The sequence below is a fragment of the Dicentrarchus labrax genome, unplaced genomic scaffold (assembly GCF_905237075.1).
Source record: "Dicentrarchus labrax unplaced genomic scaffold, dlabrax2021, whole genome shotgun sequence".
NCBI lineage: Eukaryota > Metazoa > Chordata > Actinopteri > Moronidae > Dicentrarchus > Dicentrarchus labrax.
In genome coordinates this window covers 25785522-25798753 of record NW_026136713.1, presented here as the reverse complement: position 1 = coordinate 25798753, position 13232 = coordinate 25785522, and the positions used below count along the sequence as shown (strand labels likewise).

The following is a 13232-nucleotide window of genomic DNA, read 5'->3' as shown; positions in this document are numbered from 1 at the left end:
TTGATTGTGTGAAAGCTGACACGTGTTTTTATGTTGTTATCTTTGGCATTTCTTCTGTTGTGTGTGTGTGTGTGTGTGTGTGTGTGTGTGTGTGTGTGTGTGTGTGTGTGTGTGCGTGTCAGTCATGTACCATCATCATGTTACTCATTGTTCTATTTTAAGAATTAGATCTTGAGAGCTTCCTGGTTGACTCAAGGTCAAACACAGGTTGACAGGTTTTAGGAAACTTGATGTGTGAGAGACATTTCTGTCTGCTCCGAGTATTGTCAGAGCTCATAAAGTGAGGAACTGTTGAGAGTGTTTTGGCTTTCTGCCTTGTGTGTGTGTGTGTGTGTGTGTGTGTGTGTGTGTGTGTGTGTGTGTGTGTGTGTGTGCTTCCACAGAACTGCAGAGCCGCTAACACACCCACAAACAGTCTCCCAGGAGAATTTGAATAGTGAACTTGAACAGAAATAAAAGCAGAGAGCTGGAGGGGGAAATGAACAGACGGACGCTGGAGGGATGAAGCTGTGACAGGATGAACGGTGAGTGACAACTTTCACAATAAAACTGACCAACAGGTTGAGAGGAAGAGTTAAACAGCAGCTGATGTTAGAAGGAAACTTCAGCTCATATTTAGATCCTAGAAGAGTCTTAGAGAACATTCTTTAAATTCAAGGCCTTACATGGCGTACAGTAGAGTGCATTGTGTTGTTGTCTCTGCTGCTGTACAATGAAACCAATCACACAGGTTGTTTCCTGAAACCTTAACAGATGTTTAACTTTAAATGGTCTTATAGTGTGTAGTGGCATGTAGCAGTTACATTACAACTGATTGAACACTGCTCGCCTCCTCAGCGTGTAGGAGAAACTCTGGTGGCGGCAAAACATGAAAGGTTTACAGCCCGTATCTGGAAACCCCGCTGCCTCTGTAGATACAAACTGCTCATTACAGGGTAACCAAAACACAACCAATCCCATATCCAGGTGGTTTTATACTAATGGAAACATACCTGTGAATATGGATCCTCCTGGATGTTACACACCGGATCTTTAAACACAAACCGGCTTCTGATTTGCTGTTTTGTTACGTATTTTGTCCATTTATGTCCAAATCCGTTAAATTCTTCAGATAAACTAAAGGATTAAGTGTTCCTGTATGAAACACTGAGGAACTGAAGCAAAGTGAAAATAAAACCTCTGAACAGGAACAGAAATCTTTGTCATCTTAAGTTAAATAAATCGTCTGATAAGTCAATCACATGACTACAAAGAGCCACAAAGAACAACTTTAAAGACAAATGGACTAAAAAAGGACTGAACAACCACAAAGAAGCAGATTAGAGAGACAGCACATGCATTATCAGACCTGTATTATTATTGTTGTTGTTGTTGTTGTTGTTGTTGTTGTGTTTTGGAGCTGTATGGACGACTGTGACACTTGTTTAGTCTCTCTCAGTTATTCTAGTTGTTTTCTGATTGGAGCAGCGTCCCTCTCTCTGATGTTGGATTTTCCATCCGTCGTCGGTCCCTGAGGTCAAACATTAGAGTAAACCATCCTCCAACGCTATAAACAGTAAACAGTGAGGAGGTCAAAGGTCATTCAGGCCGTGCTGCAGTTTCACATAAACACTGTTCACAGTCGGAACACAACGCAATTTAAATTTTATTTAAATTGCAACAATATAAGCTCAATAAATAAATACAGTTAATATAAAAGGAAGTTAAACATTCACAGTTTTTAATATGACCTTTAATGCAACAGTCACCTCCCACCATCTCCAACGAGTTAGTAGTAGTCTTTGTATTAGTTTCCATCATATTCCACCTAAATCTGCATATGCATATTATAAACTGTATATATATTTATATTTATATTCTTCAGCTTAATTCTTGAATTATATTCTTTACATTTAACTTTCAATTAGACGTAAAATATCCAAACAGAGTCTCGCTTCATTTCTTCCAATAAGTAAAAATATGTTGAAACAGCCCTTTAATTCTTTAAAGTTGTAAAGTTTCCCTCGACACTGATCAAGACAATAATAAATAATAATAATAATAATAATAACAATAATAATGATCACAGGCTGTAACGAGCGGCTGAAACCTGAAGAGATTCAAGACTTTAATGTAGTGACGAAGCAGAGGCAACATGGTGGTTAATTAATGTTAATTCATTTCAGCCTTATTATTATTATTATTATTATCTCCATTTACAGTTTCCTACAGTGCGTCTTACGTGAGAATATACAGAGTTAGATATTCAGTGATTTACATTTAATTAGATAAACAAGCAGTTAAACAGACAAGAGGCTGAATTCAGTCTGCTGGTGTTTGTATAATGAGAGCGGCTTTGTTTAAAACAGTCCGACTGGTTTGGTCTGGTTTACATACCACACACACACACACACACACACACACACACACACACACATATGCATCAGTTTCCTGGTCGTGTTGTGAGGTGTGTGTTTGGTCGGGGTGATAACAGGTGGTTTACTGTGCAGTTGTGTCTGATTCTCTTTACTCGAGTTAAAAAGTATCCCTGGTATCCGGAAAGATTCAACCACACACACGTTTATCTGTACATCACATTATATCACAATATATAAACATAAAGTACAGTTTCTATGCTAAGCTAACTGACGAATACAGCCAGCGGTGTTATAAAGCCTTCTCACTGGTCCTTTAAGTATGAAGTATTTCTACTTCACTACTTTTGTTATCACTTCCACCAAAGAGACATTTCCCCTCAGAAAGAAGAAATGATTAAATATTAAGTAGATTTGTGTCTTATAACTTTTTTATGTCCTCTCCCATTAATCATCTAGGATGTAAAGTTATCAGTTCAGCTCTAACACTGATCAGCATTAACAATCTATTAATGTCCTACAGAGGCAGAGATCACACTGTCACTACAGGTACTGGTAGCTGTCAGTGTTTATTACCGCCCTGTATATTACATTAATAATCCACTGCACATTGGAAATATATATATATAATATATCTTTATCTTTAGTTATTTATATTTCAAACACTATTTGATTTTGTTTGATTTACAATAAACCAGATTCTGATTCTGATAATAATAATAATAATAATAATAATAATAATAATAATAATAATAATAATAATATTTACTTATGTTGGATCTTGTAATTGCCGTGGTTCAGCATTGTGGTGTTGGTACTACTGACTCTGTTCCTACAGTTCAGTTTGTGAGCACTCTGGTTTCAGCTCTCTTTCCTCTGTGGAGATTATCGGAGCAGCTGCTAGAGAGACGCTGATATTTCAGACTGAAAGACGTACATCCTCCACCTCGCCATGACTCTCAGACTGAGGAAAGGAAGGATTTCTAATGTAGAGGAGAATTACCATGAGATGTGTTATTATTTCTGAACTATTATATGTTCATTATAAGGTTGTATTGCAGAATCATGAGTTATTAAGCTGAATAATAAAGACAAAGAGTGGACCAGCAGTGATCTGTTGGTTTATTTATATATTTATTTATTTTGTGAACAGCAGCGGAAACAAGTTGTAAACATAACAATGACCTTTTAATGTGATATGTCGACCTCCCGGGGGGTCAAATAGATTATTGATGATAAACAAGAACAATACAAATAAAAAATAAAAACTATACGAGAGCAGTTTATATTATTCATATTCATTAGACAATAAACCTTACAAACTATTATAACAGAATATAATATAATAATAATAATTTATAACTAAAGCCATATTCAGACAGGATTAACAACAAGAGGAGGAGGGGAATGAAACCACTGCACTCTTCATTTAACATTTAACTCATCAACGTTTTACTCTCACTGCTTCTTAAACAATCAATCAATCAAATGTGAACACACAGGAAACACACATTGTTATCAGTCGCTGTGACTTCCTGAGGGTATCAGAGTCTCTCAGATTCATACAGAATCAGTATCACAGTAATCCAGTGAGAGTTGTCTGTACATCCATGAGCACACTGCTACAGCAATTCTGCTACTTTAAATGATGCTAATTTACCAAAATGTAGAAAAATATCTGCTCAGAAACACCAGACGCAGCTTCTACCTGTAACTCTCCTGATGGATTACATTCTATCTTCATACTGGTTCCTAAATATTCCCATATGATGATATTGTTTATCATCAATATAATATTATTTAAATAGAAACAAAGTTCATAAATGATGTGTATTTAAATATTGTGTGTGTGTGTGTGTGTGTGTGTGTGTGTGTGTGTGTGTGTGTGTTTTGTAGAAAGCCTGCTAACCACCACTGCCGTGGCCAGCAACAACTCCTCGGTGATGGTTGGGTTGCACACTTGTTTCCATAACGACGATGCATTCAAGTACCGCGCCTACACCTTCACGTACCTGCTGCTGTTTCCCGTGGCGTTCCTCTGCAACATCGGAGCGCTGGCGGTCTTCCTGCTGCAGTCGAGCCGCAGGTCTGCACACACACACACACACACACACACACACACACACACACACACACACACACACGTCTCTATCCTTGTGAGGTCTCTTCACTGACTTCTATTCATGATCAGAACCAGAACATCCCAACCTTACCGACTCAATAGTATCCACACTCTGGGGATGCTACATTGCACACGTATCCTGTGAGTGTTTTCCAGCAGATGTTGAACCAGCTGCAGGGATTTGCTCCCATTCACAACAGCATTAGTGAGGTCCAACACTGATGTTGGGGGGGGGGTCAGGTCTGGCTTCTGGTTCCAGTTCAACCCAAAGGTGTTGGATGGGGTTGATGTCGGGACTCGTGTATATATCTTTAGACTTTGACTGCTGTTAGTTTGATTAACTTTTATAAAAGAGTCTCGTGTTCTTCCTCATCAAACTGAAAAACGTTTCTTTGTGGAGCTGCAGTCCTTTCTCGGTTGTCGTGCTCCTCTTCATCTTATACAGACGTATCGGCTTCAATGTCAGCCCCCCATTATCCTCCCCTCTTCCACTCGTCCTTCAGAGGCTGTAGCGGACTCCGTTTTAAAGCTAGAGTCAGTAAAATAACGCTCCAAAGTTAGGCTTCATTTTGGTGATGGAAAAACTGGCGTGATTTCAAAGGAATCTGTTGACCTCTGACCTCTAGATATCTGATTCAAAAGGGGTTCTATGGAAAGGTCACTTCATGCTAATCTCAGCAGTCTGGGGAAAAAAGCTTTTCCATGTGGTATTTGATTTTTCCTGCAAACTGGGCTCCATAAATAGTATTTGATTTGCATAAATTGAGAATGACTGAGACACACACAAAGTAATTTATGTAACGTTGTGTAACGTTTTCCTAAACCAAACAGTGTCACATCGTTAACCACCTATTAATAGGGTGTTTCTCACAGGGACACTAACTGTGTGTCTTAGAACGGGTTAAACTGGCTTCAATGACTCGGTAACAGTTGCCACACAGCTGGAAGGATGCTGTTGCCAAAAAACATAGAGAAGGAGCGTCCACATACTTCTGGCCATGTAGTGTGAACTGAAGAATCATAACTGAGGATCTACTGAACACCATCATCATTTCAGCAAACATAAAGTAATAGACCTTTTTGAGATGAGATAGGTAAACCCAGGAGTTAGCAGTGAGACTAACGAAGGCCCCGTTCCATTCAGGTCAGACTCTGCTTCACTAAAGTAATGGTGGAAATGGGTCCATTGTGTCTGTATCTGTTAGTCATCCATGGATTGAAGGAGAACCTGTCCTTCTTTCTTTCCAGCTTTATACCATCAGTGGACGTCACACCTATTTCAGCTCTTTTTGTTTGTTTAGTTCAGATTCCTCTGCAGCAGAATGCAGAACGGCAGCTTGTAGTTTCCTAATGTCCTGAGCCGATTGCAAGGGTCAGTATCAGGTATATATACATAATATACTTTACCTTTTACTCTACCTCACTGCTTTTACATTTCAGTTGACGGATGTGACAAATCATTTTGATCAAAGCTCGCTGTAGAAACCCTTCAGGAAGCAGATTGTCATGTTTTGTCAGCGCTGCCGTCAACCTGTGACAAAGTGGCAGAACAATAGTAAATGTGTCTGTTGTCCACTTTATAAAACCACAGAGTGATTCTCTCTAGATGGTTCTCAACCCTTTAATGACATTAAACACAGTACCACAGTGGTTTCCAACCTTATTCCTTTAGGAACCCTTTTTTTTGGGTCATTTTCTAATCCCTGAACAGTCTCGGGTCGCTGCATCTCATCCTTGATGAAGGTCCTGTGTGGAGGCGGGGTAGTTTCAGACTGACTCGCTTTCCCCTCATGTTCGAAAGGCGAGGGAGAAACTAAAATCGCCTCAAAATGTGTGAAATATGTCTCGATGTCTAGATCCAGTGTTTGGTTTGTCCATTCTGGGCTACTGTAGAAACATACAGAAGAGGCTTAAACACTAATGAAAACATACCTGTGAATATTATATTATATTATATAACTTTCATTAATGTCAGATAAATAAGATAGAGCTGTAAATGTTTTCAATCAGAACCTTTAGTATTTGGATCAAGTGTATTTAAATATCGAACGTAATCAGATCGGACTCTGGATCAGTATTAGACGACTCTGCCTTTCCAACAACTACCTGACCTCGCTGACACACTATCATTAGAAACTTCTAGATGTTGCTTATTTTGGGCCTGTGCGGTTCATTTGCCTACCACGATGCATGCAAATCAGGCACACAGTGATGTGAAAGACCAGCTTTCTTATGTTCTATGCAAATACATGATCCAGACTGGGATAAGACACGGACACTGTGTGCGTGAAACATTAACGATGAAATGAAACAGAGGGTGAGGATGTCTCGAGCTGGGTCCAGATGTTTGCTGTAATAATGTAGAATTTGAATAAATATTGGATCATAAAGCGTGTGTAGACATCAGTGTGTGTCTCAAACAGTCCTCTGCAGTGTGAGTCTCGGTCCTGAATGAGAGTTAACCAATTATGTGTTTGTTAATATTTGCATTTAAGGGCATTTTACAATAACGCATTTTATCACTGATATTATTTATCTGCAAACAGTCGCTTTAAACATTTACATCAGAACCTGCTCACACCTTTAACCTTTGGGCAGCAGGAGGTAAACTTTATATTCAACCCTCCAAAAAATTTAAACAGCGAATAATAATCTGTGCTAGAATGAACCGTCCACATCAGACACTAATGTGAGCGATCTGGATGAACATAATTCTGTCTGTGTGTGTATTATCAGTGGAATAAATACATAAAGATATGGTAGTATCTCACATGGCAATGCGTGTGGATACCTACAGATACTGTCCATAACACAGACATCTGATATGATTTGTATGATATTCAGATCTGGATTTCCATAAACTTGGATATGGATCTTTCCGGATAGAGTTCCTTTATGTCCAGTAATATCATCCGTAGTTAAAAAGCTTCTTTTTTGTTGACAGATTCAGTGTTTTCTTCTCATTGTTCTATCAGATCTTTGGTAGTTTACACTCTTCTGATGCAGGACGAGGCTGTTTAACAGAGACTGATGGCTCTTAGATAATAATATAAACTTAAAGAATAACAATTTAATTTAGTTTTCTTCACATAAATGAATGAAATATAAAAATATCAGCCTACTGTGTATTTTTAAAGGTCTTCTTACTCCCTTTAAAATGAAGAATGCCTCTCGCCCCCCCGGTTGGGACTGATTGTTTTCAATGTGCCACAGCAGCATCTGGTGGCCATTAGAAGAACTGCACTAAAACAAACTTCCCCCGCTCTGACTCTCTCTTCCTGTTTCCCCTCCAGAAGCTCCGCCTCCTGCGTGGTCATGATGAACCTCGCCCTATCAGACGGCAGCTTCTCCCTCACCCTCCCACTGCGATTGGCTTATTACTTCAGGAGCGGCGTATGGGACTTCCCCGATTGGCTGTGCCGACTGTGTGTCTACGGCTTTTACGTCAACCTGTACACAAGGTAACGCACACACACACACACACACACACACACACACAGTCCTGATTCACAGATAAAATTAATTAAGATTAATTTATTCCTCCCTCAGCATCCTCTTCCTCACGCTACTGAGCGTGCTCCGTTGGCTCGCCGTGGCCCGGCCCCTTCGTCATCGCTCTCTGGCCACGCCCACTCGGACATTATTGCTCTGTCTGGGAGTTTGGTTGTTTGTGGGCGTGTCCTCCGCCCCCTTCCTGTCCAATGGGGTGACAATCAGGTGAGTCTGAGCAAGTTTAGGGTTAATTTAAAATAAAGTTATAGTTCACGTAATCTCCTTTTATAATTCTACCTTTTTAAATAACTTAATTTTAAAACTTCTCCTCTTAAAAACCTTTCTATTTTCAGTTTTTATTTTTTATCTTCGCACTTTCTACATTATATTAAGTAAATAATACAAAGTACTGAATTATTTTTAATGGATTAAATTGTTTAACCTTTTAGTTTACATTTTAGTCTTCGGCTTTTTACCCTGATACAATAGCAGTAGGACTGCGGCGTTGATTTCTTTCCTCCCGGGCAGCGTTTGTTTCCTCTTCATTTCTATAAAAACTGACCTGCTGCTGAGACAGAATCCATCATGTTAGCTGCTCTGAGTTAATTTCCATAGAAATGTATCAATGAACTGAACCCACAGCTGACTGGAAGGAAGGAAAGGTTTGGAGCTGCCGTGTTGTCGTTGATTCAGTCCTGAGAAAATTCAGGAGAAGACTAATTCTCCAGCGGGACAATCGAGCACACCACTGCGACCACTGTGCTGTTTCTGAACCGATGAGTTTCTGTAAACACTGGAAACGGTTCAAAAGCTTCCTCTGGGTGGAAACATTCCTCAAAACATGACTGAAACACAACAAACACAAGATTAGAATTCATTTTAATGACTGACATTTTAATCCTCAGGAGAGATAAAGGCTGATCTGCTTCATGTCTGGAGGCGGGTTGGGATCAGACAGTAGTCGCATGTGTGTATTTACAGTGATGGATTTCAGCTGCTGCTGTCCTCACAGTTACTGTAGATACAGAAACAAGATGGTGCTGTTGTTTGGGATTAATAATCCCCACAGGATTAATATCTTTGAAGCACCTTATTCACATTTTATTGTTTCAAACGCTTTACAGAATTTAAATAGTACACAGTAAACAGAGAAATGTCGCCATCTTTGCTGCTCTATGGAGATTTTTACCTCCATGACTGCAAACGAGCCCAAAACCTGCAGTTCCTCTAACGGCCACTAGAGGCTGACAACAGCAGTGAGTCAGTCTACAGTCAGTTAACAGCCTGGTACAAAAACACTTTTGGTCTTATTTCCCTGTTCATGACAACTGTACAGGGGGAGAAGAGTTTATACACCCCTTTAAATTATATTAAGACCTAAAGTTATGCATAATTATGAGTGACAGGTGGGTGCGTGTTAAAATATGAATTAATTTTAAAAGATATTTACTGTGACGAGTGACCAAGGGAATCACAAAATGTTTCTTTTGAGTTGAACGTAGATTTAAGATTTTATTTGCTTATCTTTCTGCTCTCTCTCTCAGGGCGGGATTTCCTCGTTGCTTCGAGCCGTCTAGCCCCTCCTCTTGGGGGCGTGTCCTGATCTTAAACTACGTTGCTCTGGCTCTTGGCTTCCTCTGCCCTTTCCTCACAATCATCGTGTGCTACAGCCGACTCGTCCGACGCCTAATGGCCCGCTCCGACCTCCACGGCAGCAGTGTGTCCTCCAAAGCTCGCCGACGCAACAGACAGCGCTCGGTGCACCTGGTCACCATGGTGACGGCAACCTTCCTGTTCTGCTTTCTGCCCTATCACGTCATTCGCTCCCTGCACCTGCACGCCGTGTGCGGTGGCTGGAACTGCAGCCTCACGGTGGCGCTGCAGCGGGCGGTGGTGGTGACGCTGTGTCTTGCGGCGTCCAACAGCGTGGTCAACCCGGTGCTGTATTACTACTCCACCAGGACGTTCAGAAACAACATGAGGGACGCTCATTCCTCTCTGTTGTCCAGCAGGGGGGGGTCGTTCAGGTCGGGACTGGCTCTGGTGAGGAGAAGGAATACGACCTGACAGACAGAGTCAGCTCTGTAGCTGGGTCGGTTAAAAAAAGTCTTCTGCTTCATGTTGATGAAGGACAACACATCAAGGATCTTTTAACTGGTGTGGCAGCACTTTTATTTATTCCAATGAAGAACATATTTATAGCGTTCTCCTGATAGACCACATATAGAAGGAAAGAAATGAGACTGAAATCATAAGCAGCTTTGCAGACAGCCGTCATTGTTGAGGAGGGTTCAGGTTAGGGATAGGACAATATATTATCATGTATTGCGATATTAAACACTTGCGTGCCATTACCGGGATAATCGTGAATATCCTCACACAGCTTGACAAACAGTCCTATATTGATTTCCTGTTTTATTTTGAAACAAGGGGACAAGGGAGAGCCAAACTGTCACCATGGCTGAAAGCTCGACTTGCCTCTTATCTCTGTGTGGAAATAGTGTAGAATAGATAGAATAGATCAGGAGTCTGTCTGTGATAGGTAGGTAAAGTGACTCCTGCATGTTATTTTAATAGGATGAAGTTTATCTTCTTGATTGTTGTGATAATATTGTGTATCGCAATTATTTTGGCCAAGATAGTCGTGACATGAGATTTTCATATCGTCCCATGCATAGTCAGGAGCTTCATGGGGGGTTGTAAGGCTGGTTGAGGAGGGTCCTGCTAGTTGAGGAGGGTCCTGCTAGTTGAGGAGAGTCCTGCTGGTTGAAGAGGGTCCAGGCTGGTTGAAGAGGGTCCAGGCTGGTTGAAGAGGGTCCAGGCTGGTTGAAGAGGGTGCAGGCTGGTTGAAGAGGGTCCAGGCTGGTTGAGGAGGGTCCAGGCACGTTTGTCTCAAAGTTGGACAAATGTCTGCAGTTTGTCTTCCTTTCCTGTTAAAGCAACCTGTCAGGTACAACTGACTGAAAGTAAGCTGTTGGTGATTTTCTTTATTTTTCTTCATTTTCAGACTCAAACCAACAATGAATGTGTCTACCAACAAGTACTGTGTGTGTAGCACAGTGCCATACAGCTCCATTGATCCAAAAACTACTACTATTACAAACTGTTATTCTTGTTTGATAAAAAGTACAGTTTTAAAAATGAAACTATTTACTTGTGTTTAAAGACACTGTTCCTTTGAGTCTACATGTGGAGTGTGTGTGTGTGTGTGTGTGTGTGTGTGTGGTTATAAACAAGTGATGTGGATTCTGGTGAAGAATCTTTGTTTACATGTTTGTTTGTTAGGTAATAAATATTCTGATGAGTCACGTAGACCGGAAACATCTTTGTATGAGGATCCCACAGGAAATACCTCCTTCAATATTTCTGTTTAGTTGTTTATTTTCACAGAAAAGTGTAAATCTGGTGTAATTATAATTCTGTCAGAGACCACAGACAGACTGATGATCAGGCTCAGGATGAATTTAGGGGACTAATAATAATAACTTTAAGGACTGTAGCTGTGTATTTTCACTGTATTTTATTTCATTAATAAACACGAATAAAGGTATTTGGCTCTCTGTCATTCTGGTCTCCAGAAATAATGTAAAAAATACTTATTTATAATAAAAATAACTCCTGTCTGTACAGGAGAGCAGACAGACTGATGTTGTTAAAAGAGTGTTCAGAACTTTTGTAGTTGAATCTCTGTGGTTTGAAGTTGAGTTTCTCTCCCTGTTTGTACATTCAGATATCTGCTGTATTTTACTGTTCAGCTGAACAGAGTCCTGTTAAGTTACTGCGGATGAAAACTCAACACTTCCTGATCTTGCTGCTTCATAATAAAAGCGCAAAATAACCAGAGACTTTTATTGTGAAGAGTTTATAGGTAGTTAAGTGTTTTGTTAGTTAGTGCTTTCCACACATGCACATACTATCACACACACACACACACACACACACACACACACGCTGACTTCATTAACTATATTTCACTTTAAGAAGTGTGTGTTCTTAACATTTTGTCCTTCCTTTGAGCCGGGTCAGGAAACAGGTTGTAAAAGGTTGTAAAATCAAAGTTCACATTCACAGCCCTGCTCCTCTTCCTGAAATGAACCACAGCTTGATAACCCCTCCCTCTTCCTCCTGCTCTCAAACACAGCGAGCTCCTCTCTGCACACATATTTCCTTGTTCCCTCCCCTTTAGATCTACAGTTTGAAGATGGGTGTAACCAACATGTGATGATGTGAAAGAGCCGACAGCCCCCATTCGCTGCAGAAACACCTGTTGATTCCATCATAGGTCAAACTAGTTTCAGCTCTGAGGAAGTGAAACTCAGACAGTCGCTGTCACTGAGAGGGGAAATGGCGCAGCAAGGAGTTCAGCTGGACCGAGAAAGATTCTGCTGTCCGATCTGTCTGGATCTACTGAAGGATCCGGTGACTACTTCCTGTGGACACAGCTACTGCATGAACTGTATTAAAAGCTTCTGGGATGAAGAGGATGAGAAGAAAATCCACAGCTGCCCTCAGTGTAGGCAGACCTTCACACCGAGGCCTGTCCTGCTGAAAAACACCATGTTAGCAGATTTAGTGGAGGAACTGAAGAAGACTGGACTCCAAGCTGCTCCTGCTGATCACTGCTATGCTGGACCTGAAGATGTGGCCTGTGATTTCTGCACTGGGAGAAAACTGAAAGCCCTCAAGTCCTGTCTTGTCTGTCTGGCATCTTACTGTGAGAAACACCTCCAGCCTCATTATAAATCACCTACCTTCAAAAAACACAAGCTGGTGGACCCCTCCAAGAAGCTCCAGGAGAACATCTGCTCTCGTCATGATGAGGTGATGAAGATGTTCTGCCGTACTGATCAGCAGTGTATCTGTTATCTCTGCTCGGTGGATGAACATAAAGGCCACGACACAGTCTCAGCTGCAGCAGAAAGGACTGAGAGGCAGAGAGAGCTCGAGGTGAGTCGACAAAACATCCAGCAGAGAATCCAGGACAGAGAGAAAGATGTGAAAGAGCTTCAACGGGAGGTGGAGGCTATCAATCGCTCTGCTGATAAAGCAGTGGAGGACAGTGAGAAGATCTTCACTCAGCTGATCCGTCTCATGGAGAAAAGAAGCTCTGATGTGAAGCAGCAGGTCAGATCCCAGCAGGAAACAGAAGTGAGTCGAGTCAAAGAGCTTCAGGAGAAGCTGGAGCAGGAGATCACTGAGCTGAAGAGGAAAGACGCTGAGATGAAGAAGCTGTCACACACAGAGGACCACAACCAGTTTCTACA

The 13232-nt window shown here is 41.0% G+C and overlaps 1 protein-coding gene across 1 annotated transcript; it reads left to right on the top strand.

Moving 5' to 3' along the window:
* Positions 1–233: 233 nt before the first annotated feature.
* LOC127374577 (cysteinyl leukotriene receptor 1) lies at positions 234–11518 on the top strand. Its single transcript, XM_051420101.1, has 5 exons — positions 234–524; positions 4251–4440; positions 7770–7937; positions 8026–8193; positions 9513–11518. Exons 1-5 carry the CDS (start codon positions 518–520, stop codon positions 10033–10035), a joined length of 1056 nt encoding a protein of 351 aa, XP_051276061.1. The 5' UTR covers positions 234–517; the 3' UTR covers positions 10036–11518.
* The last annotated feature ends 1714 nt before the right edge of the window (positions 11519–13232 follow it).

What these genes read in the sequence shown, in the direction of transcription:
- LOC127374577 (XM_051420101.1), top strand. An exon ending in TACGTCAACCTGTACACAAG is followed by an intron (nt 7,938 to 8,025) that starts GTAACGCACACA and finishes TTCCTCCCTCAG; the next exon opens with CATCCTCTTCCTCACGCTAC. An exon ending in TCCAATGGGGTGACAATCAG is followed by an intron (nt 8,194 to 9,512) that starts GTGAGTCTGAGC and finishes TCTCTCTCTCAG; the next exon opens with GGCGGGATTTCCTCGTTGCT.